Below are 17,046 nucleotides of genomic sequence, written 5' to 3' on the forward strand. Positions count from 1 at the left end.
TTACAAAAAATGCAGCGTTACCTTTGCTATGTACTGTATTGATAAAATCATAGCATTATTGTATATTTTTAAACATACTGTCGACTTTTGTTCAGTTTCTAATCACACATCATGGGTGATAAATCAACCAGAAAATAAGTTTCTCAAATAAATTCTTCTAAGGATCGTGCTTCCTCCTGGACCAGCATTGTGGGTAAACACTGTGCATCCACTGCACTGACCCCTCGTGCCGCCGTATATGTACCCCCACGATCGGCAGGGGGGGTGTGGCCCCCCCCCCCCCAACGCCGGGGCCCCCCCCCCCCCCCCCCCCCCCCCCCCCAACTCTGAGTCTCTTTAAGGCTTGTACGAGGCATATCTGTATTTTAGAAAATGGATCAGAGATTTCCTTTAACCAAACTGATCAATATGAGGTCCTTCATCTCTGGTAAAAGTGCCTTGAATGTTATCATTCAAACTATGTTTAGTCTCTGTTCCTAAGGAATCTCAGAAGCTCAGTTCTAGTCTATAAAAGTTGTTTGGCAATGTAGACTAAGTTATGTTTGTCAGTACTGTAAAAAATAAATATGCAACACTGCAACCTTTAATAAAACACACATCACTACAAGTCTATTGATGTTTGCTATAGGTGCTTTTTGAGTATTACATCCTCCTAGTAAGCTACAGGGTTTCTGCTTGGTATCAGTAAATTTACTTGTACAAAAAAAAACCCAGGAAGCCGTGCATGTCCTTGGAATTTTAATTACGGCAGCACTTTTTATAATTAAGCCCCCACATAATTCAAATTTAAACTACAATAAGTACTGGTAAATAAGATTTTCTTTTCAGATTAATTGTATAGTTGTTATTAAATAACATGAAATTCCATGTATAGATTATTGCTCTTTTTTTTTTTACTGTTCCTCCAATGTGTAGAATGTTGTGAAATCAAATGATGACTCTTCCTTTTCACTATAAGTACGACGTTTTGCATCTGATTCAGCTCTTTCTGACAATCCTCCTGTGGGATGAAAGGAATATGGAACTGGTGTTATTGTGCTGTTTATAACCAGTGCTGTTACTGTTGACCTGGCAGTGGCATATTGCCTGAAGGCTTCTTTAAAGGTTACTTTGAAGAGTGGTGGTGTGTCTTTGACTTTTCATAGTGAAGTCCTGCTTTGATCCCATAAACACAGCCCACTAACCCCCCATGTCTTCACAGAGAGCAGATAAAACGAGTCAAAGACTCCGATGACGTCCCCATGGTGCTCGTAGGAAACAAGTGTGACCTGCCGGCGAGGACAGTGGATACACGGCAAGCACAGGATCTTGCCAGGAGTTATGGGATACCTTATATTGAGACATCAGCCAAGACCAGACAGGTAGGGACCTCTGTTATGGATGATCCATTATCCACAAATACATCTGTTACTCCTAACTCTATTCCATTTCATTTTCATCTGTCTGCTGCATCAGTTTTTGACAGAACTTTTTTCAGGTGAAATAGGATTAAGTGTAGCTAACAGAATAATTAAATAAGTCCCTACCATGGTCTTAAATTCACTACCTTGATCTTAAATGTACAGTTTTGAAAGACATATTCAACAAACTATCTATTTTAAAGCATGATATCATCTGGTACTAGTTTTAAAGTGAATGTGCCTGTTTACTATTTCAGAATCATTTGAGCCAAAATGAGAAATCAGGTCATTTGAGACCGAATGAGAAAAAAGTGCATGCTGAGTAATATTTACTGCATGGTTGTTTTCTGGAGGTTATACAAGGTGATTCATGGTTTGTAAGAGCATCGTGAAAACTGGATAGTACGTGCAAATAAAAACAAGACACTTGATGATGCACTGTTTGGCCATTATAGGGATCTTCAGGTGTAAAGAGGCTGGATGACTTCTTTTCTTCAGAACTCACAGTCTCTACTGAGAATTATGAATCTCGCTGTATAAACTCTGCATGCTTGATGTGTTGGTGACCATGACATTGACTAATAACAAATGATTGCCACATCACAGACTTGCATTTCTCTGTGAGCTTTTGTTCATGGAATTTATTTTTCTTAAGATTTTCTTGCACGTCCTTCATAAACAAATCCACTACTGTGACGTTTAAGAATGGTCTAAAAGAAACCCCTTTGTGGCAAAGTTCCCGCCCCTGTGTGTATTTTGTGTTGTATGTTGTGTGTTCCGTGAGTGGAGAATGGGATTGGAGATGGAGGTAATTGTAATAATAATAGTTAAAAGTAGAAGCTCACCATGTTTTGTCTGTATAGTCCGTTTTGTTTGTCTTGCAGCCTTTTATTTTCTGACTGTCTGTTCATTTATTAAATGCTGAGCGGTACCAATCGCTCAGCTCCACCCAACTCCACCTCTCTGTCGTTTATTTCATGGTTCCTGTTTCTGATCTGACGTCACCCACTCCAGCCATCTTTGTGACGTGGTTTTAGAGGTGAATTACCAGCGCCTCCTAGACCCAGAACAGAGAGGGAACCGTAGTGTTTTTTTTTTAAAAAAAAACAAAAAAAAAATTGAAGGCTGGAGAGATGGCTGCACGGACCTGGAGGAGCTCCTCAGTGCTCTGGAGGACCAAGGCTGGTGCCTTGCCTGCAGGGTGTACGGGCACGTGGTGGCTGTCTGCCCCTACCAAGAGGAGGAGGCGGAACCGGCCCAGGAGAGGAAGGTGAGGAAAAGGAGGGGCAGAAAAAATCTGCAGCAGCAGCCACAACAGCAGCAGGAGGAGGTCAGGGATGACAGTTGGGAGCTTTTTTTAAAGAACCTTGCGGCAGAGCTGTGCCCCGGCTGTGGGGCATATGGACACACTTTGGCCATCTGCCCCATGCAATATACAAAGGCAGAAGTAATGCCTGTGTGGGAGGAGCCCATGCGTCCAGCACCCAGACGGGTGGGACGGTGAGCGTCCAGTGCCCAGACGGGGGGACCATGGGAAACCAAAGCCCGAGGGACTGCTGTTGCCACCTCCACCAGCAGAGAAAGAATGTCTGCTGGCCCATCTCCACCAGCAGAGGGTGAGTGCCCTAGAGGAGAGGAGCAGGTGCTTCCTCTGCCTCCATCACCTTCCCCTGAAAATGAGGGAGAGATGCACCAGTCCCCTGTAAGTGAGGGAGAGCCGAACCAGTCCACCAGCAGAGGATGAATGCCTGCTGGGTCCCCGTCCACCAGCAGAGGGTGAATGCCTGCTGGGTCCCCGTCTACCAGCAGAGAGTGAATGCCTGCTGGGTTCCTTTTCACCAGCAGAGGATGAATGCCTACTGGTATCACTTCCCCCACCAGCAGAGGATGAATGCCTGCTGGTATCACTTCCCCCACCATCACGAGGAGAGGAGCTGGAGCTGCCTCTCCCTGCACCAGAAGAACCAGGAATAGATGCTGGCGGTCCTCAGCATCCCTTGCATAGGCTACTGAGGGAAGCACGGGGAAGAACCGCCCGGCCACAGTGACCGAGAACAGGGCCAACACCTGCACCCCAGCTTGTCCTGACTCCCTGCCTCGCTTCACCCAAGGATGCCTGCCTCGCTTCGTCCAAGGATGCCTGCCTGGTATCGCCAGCCTAACAATAGTTAAAAATAGAAGCTCACTGTGTTTGTCTGTATAGTATGTTTGTTTGTCTTTTTGTTTTGGCGTCTTGCAACCTTTTATTTTCCGACTGTGTTAATTTATTAAATGCTGAGTGGTACCAATCACTCAGCTCCACCCAACTCCACCTCTCTGTCATTTATTTCCTGGTTCCTGTTTGTGGTCTGACGTCACCCACTTCAGCCGTCTTTGTGACACCTTCGATATGGGTCACGAATCCTCTACTGCGCTCTGCAAGCCGTGTCATGTGCTACTGGGGGAAGCCAATCCACGCAACAGGAATTCTAAACAGTGATTTTTAATACCAAAAAGAGCCTCTTTAATAATAGTAATGGACAGTTTGTGTATTACTGAGTGAACAAAATCGGACCCGACCCGACCTGACGCGTCTCGGGTCCTCAGGTCCGGGCTGACCCGTGAAGACCTCTACTACAAAGAGACATTACACTTTGAGCTGTTGTCTTAATGTTTGGTACACAGCTGTATTCTTTGATTTTCTAACTGAAGTTCCATTACCAGTGTTAGCCATTAAAGAATTAACCCTTGCACTGTCACACAGCCTTAACCTATGTATCAATGATACAGTCCAAATGTTTTGACAGTGAGGCTTATAGGTAGTACACAGCTGTATTCTATGATTCTCTCAAAGTTCCGTTGCAGGTGGTGAACAGTGAGCATTAACTGTTTCAGTGCCGTATTCATATATGGAGAGGTTCCTGCCTCTTTTATGCAGCTGTGCCTGGGCTCGATTTGCTTGTCAATCGTTCAGTTGTGCTCCAGCACTTTCTTTTGGCAGGGGAGGCCATTACCCTTCCCTGCCAACCTAAATCAACAATGCAAATAAAATACATTTCAATAATAATAATACAAAATAATACAATCAACACAAGAGTGGGGTGTGCCCAGTCACAAAGCAGGATTCAACGATTCTCTCAATAAAGTTCCATTAAAGTAATGTCCAGTAAAATGTAACCTTTTCACTGCCACTTAGTTATTTTTGTTTTAACCTTTTTTTCTTACAAAAACTCAAATTTCTAGTTTTATTATAAGAACATAAAAACATAGGAAAAGGTACAAACAAGAGGAGGTCATTCAGCCCATCTAAGCTTGTCTGGTTCCTAGTAGCTGCATGATCTCAAAACTTTATCATATATCATTCACCTTTTGGAGTATTTGTTTTGAGCCCACTTAGGTTTTAATGTATTTATTCAATTGCACTCAAGTCAGGCTATGTTTCAGCTGATCAGAAAATACTAATACATTGAATACTATCACATGAAGCACTCAAGCCTCTGATGTCTAACCTGTCCACAGTGAAGTTTTAACGATGCTGCAGTGAAGAACTTTGAAGTCTGCTCAAAGTAAACATGTTACTTTAAAAGATTAATGCACTATTACAGTATTTTTGAGCTCCTCATAAAAAATGAAGACTTCTATAATCTTGTCAATATCATACTGTCTGTGAAAGTAGAGTGTACAGTAAATTTGTCACTTTGGCTTGATGACATGATTCTGCATGCACTAAATTTAGATTGCAATGCATGTCAATAACAACGACCAGTTGGCTTGTTTGTATTATTGCAATATTAGCAATGATCATTATTTCTATAACAGCCACCGTGTGCTTCTTATGTGAAACTCTGCATTGTAGTCTGACTCATAAAGTACTTCACTGATGAAGTCACCTTTTTTCTTGCTTCTCAAATTTATTTCACTCTCTGCAATGACACATGCACTAATAACATAAAAATGGATATGAACCTTAATCATGTCCCTGATTGGCTCACCTGGATAAAGCACAGCTGCATGGTGAGAGTGAGTTATATAGCCAGGGGAGTGCTGGTTTGTAATCTGGACTTTATCAGGATTCTTCAAAACTCTCCGAAAAGGTACATTTTGTATATACATTTGCCTTACTATGTTAGTAATTCTGAGTGGTTCTGTGATTTGGCTTCCTCATTTTCATTCGAGTTAAGTCAACTTTGCGATCCCCACCTTCTCTCTCTGTTGATGTCAATGTACATGATTTGAGTGGAATGAGGCTGTTCAGTCCTGGCACTTAGGATTGTCCAGACAAGCTCAGTGCAGCTCAAAGCCAGACACTGTTAAGGCTGATTCACAGAAACACAGGAGCAACACATTTAAGATCAACTTGGAATGATTGCAAACACCATACAATGGTAATGGCAATTTTTAAAAAGAATCTACATGCAAAATACAAATAATAATTAAATGTGAAGACTCATTTTGGGTCACAATTCAATTCCCAGCAGCTGTAGTCGGCTCTCTCCGTCCATAATAACCCAGTTTGGTTGCTTATAAAGACTGCTGGGAGATTTCATTAAACATTGTCCTACATTTCTGTTTGTTACAGGGAGTGGAAGATGCATTTTACACTTTAGTCCGTGAGATCCGGCAGCACAAACTGAGAAAGCTAAACCCGCCAGATGAAAGTGGACAGGACTGCATGAACTGCAAGTGTGTCGTGTCGTGATCACGGTGAGTTCAACAGCACTGTTAGAATTTATTTCACAAACATTCTTTATAAGATATGCCATGCATTGTTTCATTGAATTCAAGTTGGTATTTTCAAAGATTAAAAAAATATTTTGACTTCTATGCAAGTAGAAAATTCTTCACTTCTGCATCGTTCTACAGCATGTCAAGTCAAGCACCTATAGCATGTCACCAAAAGTAATAAATAAATAAAAGTAGTTTTAAATCCATAACCTGTCGGCGTACTGCACACGTTCCTGGTAGCGACTCACTAATCTAGCATAGCATCTTACCTGTTGACTGTCAGCCAAGAATTTGGACAAGTAAAACACATGCATAAAAATCATGGTTTTAAGAACATGGATCAGGCCTGCAAGGTTTTTATTGAGAACTATTTCGACATTTTTCCTGCTTTCGCAAAACCTGCAGCAATTGCGATTACAATATCTGTATCTTGTGTACCAGCAGAACAGGGTTTAGCTGTCAGAACAGAGTGAAGATCATCTAAAACACGACAATTTCAATGGAAGCTCCTGAGATTCTTAAGATTTTCATTTGGAAAGAGCATGAGTCATTTTTTGACTTGGATGCTAAAAGGAAAATTTTAAAGAACTTTTAAACAATAAAACTGTAAATAGTGATCTCTAAATGGTCACGCAAAATTAGCTGTGTTACCGGAGTATCCCAAACATTACTTTCTTTACTTTTCTTTCTTGCTGTCTTATTTTAGAAAACAATTGTCAAACATCAAAGGGCATTGTTGCTCAGTCGATACAGTATTTGTAAATCTAGCACAATGCCCTTAACTCCTGCACAGATTCAGGAGCAGAGAAGCTCTGCGCTTAATGCAAAAAATAATGGCCGATTCCAAATTTAAAAAAAAAAAAAAAAAATTTCCTTTGTTAAATCCTTTAATCCTCAAACGATATGATGCATCGATTAATCAGTGCATCGCCTCAACCTTCTATTGCACTTCCTGTTGTCGACGAAAACCATCCACACCATTTAGGTCTTTGAATTGCAGGTCTGGGGAATGGAATTTTTAAGCACAATGGCTTATTAACTGACTATTTTAAACTGTTCTATGACTAATATGTTGTTAATGCTTGCAGTAAATAATTAACCAGGAGCATAGTTAGGTAACTCATTCCATACCCTCATTATTCTCTGTGTAAAGAAGTGTCTCTTTCCGTTTTTCCTAAGTCCGTCTGTATTTAATTTCAAACTGTGTTCTCTGGTCCTGGTGTATATGCTATGCTTAAAATTGTGGTTTGGGTTAATTAAGTTTAATTAAGTCCTCCATAATTCTGCTTTATTCTAGACTAAATAAATACCGTCTTCATAGCTCATTCCTATATGCCCTGGGATTAGCCTGGTTTCTCAATCCAGAGCCACAGTGTCATTTTGGTAATGTGACCAGAACTGAACACAGCATTCAGGGTGCAGTCTCACCAGTGTGTCTACACTTTTGACTATATGACCCAGCATTCTCGAACGTACTATACAGAGGCAAAGTGTGGATTTATATTCTTTAGTAGCAGGAAAGATGTGTGTTTTACCTCAATCTTTTCTTTATCCATTCAGTTTTCAGGATATCCGAGGCATGGCTTACCAAGCAGTGCGAATGGACAGACCCAGAGGGAAGATGAAAGTGTATGTTCACGGAGGAGGAAGTCACCAGAGACTGTTTCCACTGAGCGGATGTCTCCCATGGAGATTCTCCAGCTTAGATCATGACTGCCACACAAACACAACAAACCACTTTCTCCCAACTTACAGAGCTACAGAGCCGGAGTGTAATCACACTTTAAATTATTATTGTATTGTCTGAACACTGGTCTTAACCTGCCTTTGGGTGCTACATTTTGTTTTTTTAAAGTGCTGGAAAATAGTGGTTTCTGAGTTGCTTTCCTGAAACAAGCAATCAATCCTATACTGAATAAATCGGACAACTGGGGCAATTGTTCAGGTTTGAAGTCCTTATTGGGGCTTAGTGATGAAAAAACAAAACATTCTAAACATCAGCATAAGAAATGATCTGTATTTATGCCCAAAAAAGCCATGATCTTTTTAATATTCATTGGACACAATTTAGATGCAGGACTTAAAGAAATGCATTTTTAATGCTACATAATGATCAGACCTGGTGTTAATTACAATTGTAATTGCATCATTTGTAAATGATTTCAATTACAATGTAATTGTAGTGAACATTGCTACCTGTGTAATTGTAATTTTAATATAAATACAATATAATTGATCAATTGCAGTTCAATTACACACCTATCCAAGCTTAATCATTCACAGTTCCATGTTGTGTTTTACATTGACTGAACATTCTTCTCATATTTTCAATCACTTTTAGTGACCCCATTTGTTTGAAAATACATTATGTTATATGTTTCTGTATTTCAACCTGCGATTACTGCTGGGTAGAATAAACATGTTAATGTGTGCAGCTATTATGTTACTTTTTAGTGTAAATGTAATTATAATTGCAATTACTGCAGCTTAACTGTAATTGAACAAAACAGCATTGTAATTGTAAAGAAGTATGCTGTAATTGTAATTGTAATTGACCCAGGTCTGGTCATTATAGCCTAAAACACTAGTGGATTCTGCTACCATTATAAACTGCAATTAAAAAAAAATAAAATGCATTTCTCCATCTATACAGTAATAGATGGCACAACTCAACAAATATCCTTGAGGTATTTCTAGTACTACACTAATTAATACACTATTTACTGTAGCTAATAGAAATGGGTCACAACTGCACAAAGATGTGGTTATAACTACTTTTCCAGATGTCATAAGAAAAGCCTCAATAGACCAATAGGACATGTTTATTTGATTCTCTGTCTCCATTGTGAAGTTCCCCTCATTTTAAATTCCTACTTAATTTTCAAGATTGTGATGGTACAGTATATGTGAAGGGCAGAAGCCCAGTTAGAAGACAAATTTACTTGTGTCCAATTTAAGAATTCTTAATATGTGTTCAAGTACAAGCCTTAAAAGTTGGAGGCCTGGATTTGACAAAAGTGAATTGAATTTGGTGCAATCAGCTTAAGCCCCAGTTGACAGTAGTTTACAAAGCCATTGCACTCAATCTCAGAATAAGAGGCCCAGGATTGAGTAGATATATATGCCGGTTAGCTCCCTTTTATTAGATAAAAAAAAATATTAAATCTCACCTCGTCTGCTAAACCACACAAAGTGAACTCCCAGTCTCCATTGTGCTTGGGTCAGGAGAACAAGCAGATCTCTAACCCAGAGACCATGGTACTATAGTCCTTTTTGGTGCCAAAGTTGGTATCCTTCCCCCATAAAACCCATCTCCAAATAAGCATTGTCCAAATTTCTCCTGGTACAGACTCAATATAGGCGTTCGAGTTTATGCTTTTTTGTTTGTAAGTAAACAAAGAAAATAATTTTGTAACGGTGATGTGTTACATGTGTGGGTCGTCACTGGATAATAATGAGGCAGACACAGAGCAATGGGTGTTGACACGCCACACATGCATGCAGATTTATTTCAAAACAGGCCTCAGGCCAACAATGGTAATCCTAGCACCGAATTTTATAAAGAAAACAAAACAAAGTTAAAAATAGAAGGTTGCCACACAAGATAAATGCTAGTCTCACTAAACCCGCTTCAGGAACCTACTACCCTACAACACCTCTCTATACTTGTCCCAGCATGCTTCGGTTGACTGTCTTCCAGACAGCCTTGGCTGGGCCATGCCTCCACGAGCACCGCCTTGGAGTATAATGGTTCTGTAGTAGTAGTTCCGACGGAGTGGGCACCCTCGTTCCTGGAACAGGTGGTGGTGCTGTGTAGGTGCTGGCTTGGTAGCTTCAGCTCCCGAATCCATAGACTGCCAACAGAAACAACGGTAACAAACACACAGTGCTCACCTGTGTCACATGATGGTTACATTAGCCCTGAGCTGTAGCCACATGCATTTTGAGCTCCGCGCAGCCTCCCCAATAATGCCTCCAGCCAATCTGGACCTCCCTATCAGCTCAGCGCCCGGCGAGCCTTTCTGCTCAATTGATCACTTAGCAACGCGTCTCCTGCTGCTTCCATGAAGGCACACATGCGAACTGCCTATCTTTTTATTCCCCTTTTGCTGGCTATGGGATAAATCTGCCTCCGGTGCACCATACCTCCCAAGGGTAGATCAATTCTACAGTGCCTACTAGCCACAAGGACTATTCAAACCACCTAAGCTAGATACCATCCTAGCTCCACCAGGTGTGACTACATCCTCCAGACCCTCAGCATCAGATTGTGCAGACCTGCACCCTTCCTGAAAAAGAGCTACACAGCCTCAACATGCAGCTTGCGCTTCAGCAATTACCAGCTGTATGCTGCAAAGTATCAACACAAGTTGTGTGGTCAGTTGTCTACTGCCCTACAGACACCTACCCCAGAGAATATTGAACTGGCCATGCAGTTAGCAGAGAAAGGCAAGAACGTATCCAAGATGCAACTTCAGGCTGACTGTGATGCTATTGATACCAAGGCCAGGCTGTGGCAAATGTGGCTGCAAGGAGGTGTATCCAGATGAACAGGCCAGGACACTGGAGTTACCCTTCCTGGGTGACTTGCTCTTTGGTACTGAACTCATGGACTGTCCCAGATGAAGGAGGCAAGACAGGCTATTTGATCCTGTTCAACAGGGGTGAGAGGTGCACCCTTCAATAGTGATTATTTTAATAGACAGATGTCTTTCAGGCATCAACCACACTGGCACGTTCATGCACTTCTTTCATTCTCTAGTAGAGTAAGGTGAGGCAAACAATATAGAATAAATTAAAGTGCATTGTTGATGTACTGGCTTGCAGACTTTCACATAACCAGACAATAGTTAATCAAGAATAATCACATAGACTAGTTTAACGAATCAGAGTATATATTTACTCCTTAGGTTTATCAAGTGATCGCAGATCTACTTCAAATCCTAGCTCATAGACAGTTCAGGCAGTCTGGTGTGTTTACAAACTAACAGCATCAATAAAGTATAAAACAGTATTTATTTATGTATTTATTTGACAAGGACAATGTACAATTTTGAACATTTATGACATGTCATAAGATATATTGCACCTACATTTAGCTATAAGCTAACTTTCATTGCCAGTCCCTGGACAAACACAAAAACGGGAAAAAAACTCATACAAATAAAGTAACATTTACAGAAGGGAATATAATCAAACATTGGATAAATAACCCAAGACAGCAGCAACCGCACATTCCCAAAAACAACATCACTCCAAAATACAATTTCATCACACACCCAATCCGGGTGTTATAATTTATCTCCCATATTTATAAGGGCTTTTTCTCTTCCATTTTTTGTCAGAAGATGTAATTAACCCTAAAACTCTGGTTTGTTTGACAGCCTTTATCTCTAAAATTAGTAATATACTTTTTGGTGCCAAGCTACTCCTTAAAACTAATAATATGCAGTACCAGGCTTTCTGACGCTTTTCCAAGAAAAGGATGTATGAGGTTTTTCCTAAAACTAACAATATATGTTTGTGTACCATGGAGTTCCTCTCACTTGTCAAGATACAGATATAAGAGCGAGGGGCCCTTGAGTTAGAACACCTGAGTTTCGCCTTGGTTGTTAAAAGATACTTTTCAGGTACCATGAAAATCCTAGTACTTTTACAGATAAGAATAAAAAGCGAGAGGCGTTTAGTCCTAAGTTGCAACTGCTGATAAGAAATTTATCTTCATGTGCATTTAAAGATGTTATTGAATTATGTCAGTGTTTTATAATTCACTGAGTCTCTCATTTAGGCTAACACAGATTTCTGCAATTATATTTCTGCTTTTTTTTTTTTTTTTTTTTTTTTTTTTTTTTTATAATTTTCTAAGTACAGAGCTTTACAATAATATTATTGCCCTTAACAGTTATTTTATTTTCCAATGGTCTTCCCAGCAGGATAGGAAATATTTTCTGGCTCTGTTCTTAAAGGTTCCTTAAAAGCCACCACAGGGTCTGAAATCCAGCACTGAGCATCACAGCTGTGTGTAACAGTCTCAAATACCCGATACCTGCAGGATACCTGAACTCTGTTAACAAGTTTCCCATATGATCCCATCTCACTCAGTGTTATGTGTAGCATCATCTACTAGTATTTCACTTTCCACTCTCATGTATGCATGCGTTGATATTAAGGCTTTGCAGATGACGTCACAGAGTCCACATCCGCCATTTTGACCGTCAAGCGAGTATCGTTTATAACCTCCAGCATTCGGAGAATACAGTAGTACGACAGTTCAATTAGAGAGACTATATTTTTAGTATGCTGGAGACTTGTTGTGCAGTTCAATACTCACATAAAAGAGGGCGGATACTCAAATAGAAGTTGGGAGGAAGGAAGGAGTTTCTTTTTACCGAATTATTGTAGAAGATGAATGTCGGAAGAAGTGGTTATCGGCAATAATGAGAAAAGATTGGACACCACCGCAGCACACATGACTGTGTAGCGAGCACTTCGCCTCAGGTAAGCTACGGTTATCTTACTGTCTGAAAAAAAATTTAAAAACTTCTTAAACTAAAAGTTTGTTCATTGACAAGAATGTAGGCTATTGATATATCTAATAATCAAGCTTATGTCGAATATCATGTTGAACAATGTTGAGTAGGGTTACCACCTTTAAAATGCATAAAACCCCAGCCCGCCAAAAAATAAAATAAAATACAGCAGTGCTTCAGAACAGCATCAGCTTCATCAGATTTTACAGTGAAGACACTGAAAAATTATACAACAGATGTTTATTTCATCAGTACATCTGTTCTTGGCATGTAGGTACCACACCATGGAGTCATTCACACAGCCAGCTCTGAAGTACTTGTAGCTGTAGTCTGTACACATATGTCACCAAGCTGTAAACTTGGAAGTTTTTCATCATTTTTCAGCAGTGTTAACAACACCTGAGGCACTGTATAAGGATCACATGCACCGATAACTGCTATTTTATTTTTATACCTGTCGAATTCCAGTTTCGTGAGGTGTCTGGTATGCTTGGTTCCTATATTTGTATCCCGAGACATAGTACCTGTACTGAACTTACCTTGTTTATTTGGATTATTTTCTTTAAATTCGTACTAGTACTGAGCTTGTATGGTAGTTTTGACAGCTTCGCGGCCATGTTAGACCGTCAAAATGGGGGACATGACTCCCTGGATCACGTGACTGCACAGGTTCACACTGTGTGGAGTTCATCAGACAGGGTAAGAATATGAAGATTACCTGTAATATAGTTTCTTTGTAGGATGATGAACTCCACACAGCTATATCTCGCCCTCCTTTCCACCCTTTTACAGTCTTATTTTTCTAAATTTGGACAACAATACTTATTTGGAGCACGGTTTTATGGGGAAGGATACCGATTTTGGTGCCAAAAAGGACAATGTTGCAATAATCTCTGAGTTAGAGATCTGTCTGTTCTCCTGACCTAGACAAAGTGGAGTCTGGGAGTTCATTCTGTGTGGAGTTTATCATCCTACTAAGAAACCATATTACAGGGAACCTTCGTAATCAGTTACACTTGCTCTTAGGCCATTTCACCTCAGCAGTGTCGTCATGTTCCTGGCTGAAAGCATACCAGTCAGCAGGGTAAGCAGCTGCTTGGTTTATGATAAAGCTGTTGAACGGGTGAGGAGAATCTTACCTACGAGAATAAATGACCAAGGAAGTGCAACACTGAAAGCATGGCTTGTTTAAAAAAAAAAAAAAAAACTAAGTTTTTTACATGTGTTGTGTTTATAATTATATATTGTGTATATATATATATATATATATATATATATATATATATATATATATATATATATATATATATATATATATATATATATATATATATATATATATATATATATATATATATATATATATATATATATATATATATATACAGTGCCTTGCAAAAGTATTCAGACCCCTGACCAATTCTCTCATATTACTGAATTACAAATGGTACATTGAAATTTCGTTCTGTTTGATATTTTATTTTTAAACACTTAAACTTGTGTTGGGAAATATTTTTAAGAAAAATAAAACACTGAAATATCTTGTTTGCATAAGTATTCAACCACCACACATTAATATTTGGTAGAGCCACCTTTCGCTGCAATAACAGCTTTAAGTCTTTTGGGGTAAGTATGTACCAGCTTTGCACACAGTGTCGTAATGATTTTGGCCCATTCTTCTTACCAGATTTGCTCCAGGTTGTTCAGGTTGGTTGGACGACGCTTATGGACCGCAATTTTCAAATAGTCCCTCAGATTATTTTGCAAGGCACTGTATGTATATATATATATATATATATATATATATATATATATATATATATATATATATATATATATATATATATATATACACACACACACACACACACACATATATATATATATATATATATATATATATATATATATATATATATATATATATATATATTCATTTTGTCATTGTTCATTTTTTTGGCACTGGGACCATTTTTTTATGAATATGTGTTTATTATAAAGACTGTGGTAATTGTAAGATTTATTTGTACATAGCATTACACCTCCTCTTACCACTGTTAACCTAATTATACTGTAATATAAACCAGATCAACCCCCAATTACACTTAGAAGTCTTATCATGCATGAATAGCTGTAAGTCCTTGTGATAGTGAACCATATCCATCTTCTTACTGTTCAATCCGAAATGTGCCGTTGATTTGTTCTTTTTTAATGTAAGTAAACCTATGCTTTAAAAACATCTTCTTCATTTTTTGAAACAGCGGGTATTATAGCCCTGGTACGTGTTCTGTAGTGCACACAGGTTTCTTAACTCATTCATAACTTCAAAATGATCAGAATCTGAAATGAACGGTTAGGCTGCTGCCCCCTGCAGTATACCATGTCTTCTTGACTTAGTTTCTTATAATTTACTGTACGACAGTGGCTCCGTTAAAGGTTTGAAACTGGATCTCAGTACCATTATAACGCAGAAGGCAATATTATATATTTACTACCAGTTATATTTAGTAAGTGTAACAGAGCAACAGTATATTAATACAGTAATCCATCTGCCTGTCACACATCCGGCGTAGCCATGTATCCACCATGATACCAAGCTCGTCAACAACGTTAATTTTTTAATGAACAGAGAAGATTAGTTCAGAGATTGTAGCTCCCACCAAGGTTTTCTGTGCTGCATGTGCTCTGTGTGCTGCCAGTGCTGGTAGTGTCACATGAGCTGTCATCAGTGTGTTGATATGTAAATAAATCCTGTTCGCCTGCCGGGTGTATCAGCTTCAACCTCTGTCTTGATCTCCTGCCTGTCACTCAGCAGCAAATGCACTCACCCATACAGCAGACGTTTACCCAGTCACAAGCATGTATACCCTGTATCTTTCTAAACAAGGGATTTAAGGGAGCTCCCTAATAAAAGCTGGATCTTAAAATAATAATTCTGTGAATACAGTAATTGTTACAGCTATGTATAATGATATTTAAAACAGGATTAATTTGTCCATGTTTACATATCTGCCTTTACTCTGATCCTACAGCAGTCGGATATGCGATGGATTACTGTAGTGTTTTTATACTGTAAAATGTCCTTTTGCAGACAACACTATAATAGTCCATAGAGAAAAGTCAGTGTCCTTTAGTCCAACTGATAAAAAGTAAAAAAATGTCTTCCAACATACCAACAGTCTGACACTAGTCTACTTTACCAACATGTCCACACTACAATTTTGTGCTGATTTGGTTGCTCTTCAGTGTTGGCCAACTACATCAGCTCTGAGTGTAAAAATGGCTTATGCTAGGCTTAGTTTGGCATTTATAAACGTTTACCATAGTAATGAAGCATAGGTAATAATTGTAAAGCCCAGAGAAGTAAAGCATATTAAAAAACAAAACAAACAAAACAAAACAAAACCTGGTATGTTGAATGCCTGAGGCAACTGCACATTTATCTTAGTAAACTTTTCGAAGGGGAGCCCCATTACCTGCTACACAGACAAGCATGAAAATAAGGGAAAAATAAGGAAAAATCTGGAAAAATAAGGGATCTACAGCAACATATCTAACACTTCTAAGAAACTAAGTAGACATTTCTATCTGAGTTAAGTTTTATCAAAACCAAAAGGGACTTACTCTAAAGTGCAAAGCAGAGATGATAAAATGTTTTTAAAGGTTTGGCTTTATAATTGTGTATATGTTTAATTGGTTAGAAGGTACATAAAACTGCACTTTAATAAAGCAAAATCAAGTCATTAGTAATGTAGTAAAGAATAGTTAACCCATTCCATACCCTCACCACTCTCTGTGTAAAGAATAGGTAACCCATTCCATACCCTCACCACTCTCTGTGTAAAGAATAGGTAACCCATTTCATACCTTCACCACTCTGTGTAAAGAGTCTTCTAACCCTGGTACTAACTCAGGCTCCACTTAATTTCCAACTATGCCCTCTTTCGTTGCTCTTAAAATATTGGCTAGGGTTAACTGTGTCAACTCTTAAGATTTTAAAGACTTCCATCAATTCTGCTTTGTTCTAAACTAAATAAATTCAGTTCCTTCAACCTTTCTTTTTTTAACTCATTCCTTCAAGTCCTGGGATTAGTCGGGTTGCTCTTTGTTGAGCTCTCTTCAAAGCCAGAATGGCCTTTTGATAATGTGTAGCAGGCAGTGTTGTGTGATATGCTGCTGTTACTGATTCTGCCCTCTGTTGGTGAGATGAGATGAGGTTAAAAGCAATCTCTCAATAGTAAAATATTTAGAAAATGAATGATTTTGAGTTTAGTGATGCTTTTCCAATAACCAGAAACCCTTAAATAACTGTTGTTTTGTGCTGCTCACTTATGTGAAATCTTGAGTACCAGCATTACCTGGGATAGGAATTATTTTTATTTTTATTTTTTATTGTGCGAATTGCACTTATT

At 39.0% G+C, this 17,046-nt stretch overlaps 1 protein-coding gene across 2 annotated transcripts in view; it reads left to right on the forward strand.

Moving 5' to 3' along the window:
- The window catches only part of hrasb (HRas proto-oncogene, GTPase b), a 62,221-nt gene extending 53,666 nt beyond the window's left edge, over positions 1-8,555 (forward strand). For both annotated transcript variants that reach the window (XM_041276736.1, XM_041276735.1), the window contains exons 4-6: positions 1,202-1,361; positions 5,959-6,083; positions 7,665-8,555. In XM_041276736.1, the coding sequence (XP_041132670.1) occupies positions 1,202-1,361; positions 5,959-6,078 (280 nt within the window). In that variant the 3' untranslated portion in view covers positions 6,079-6,083; positions 7,665-8,555. The remainder of the gene's footprint in view (positions 1-1,201; positions 1,362-5,958; positions 6,084-7,664) is intronic.
- The last annotated feature ends 8,491 nt before the right edge of the window (positions 8,556-17,046 follow it).

This window comes from Polyodon spathula, chromosome 17 (assembly GCF_017654505.1).
Source record: "Polyodon spathula isolate WHYD16114869_AA chromosome 17, ASM1765450v1, whole genome shotgun sequence".
NCBI lineage: Eukaryota > Metazoa > Chordata > Actinopteri > Acipenseriformes > Polyodontidae > Polyodon > Polyodon spathula.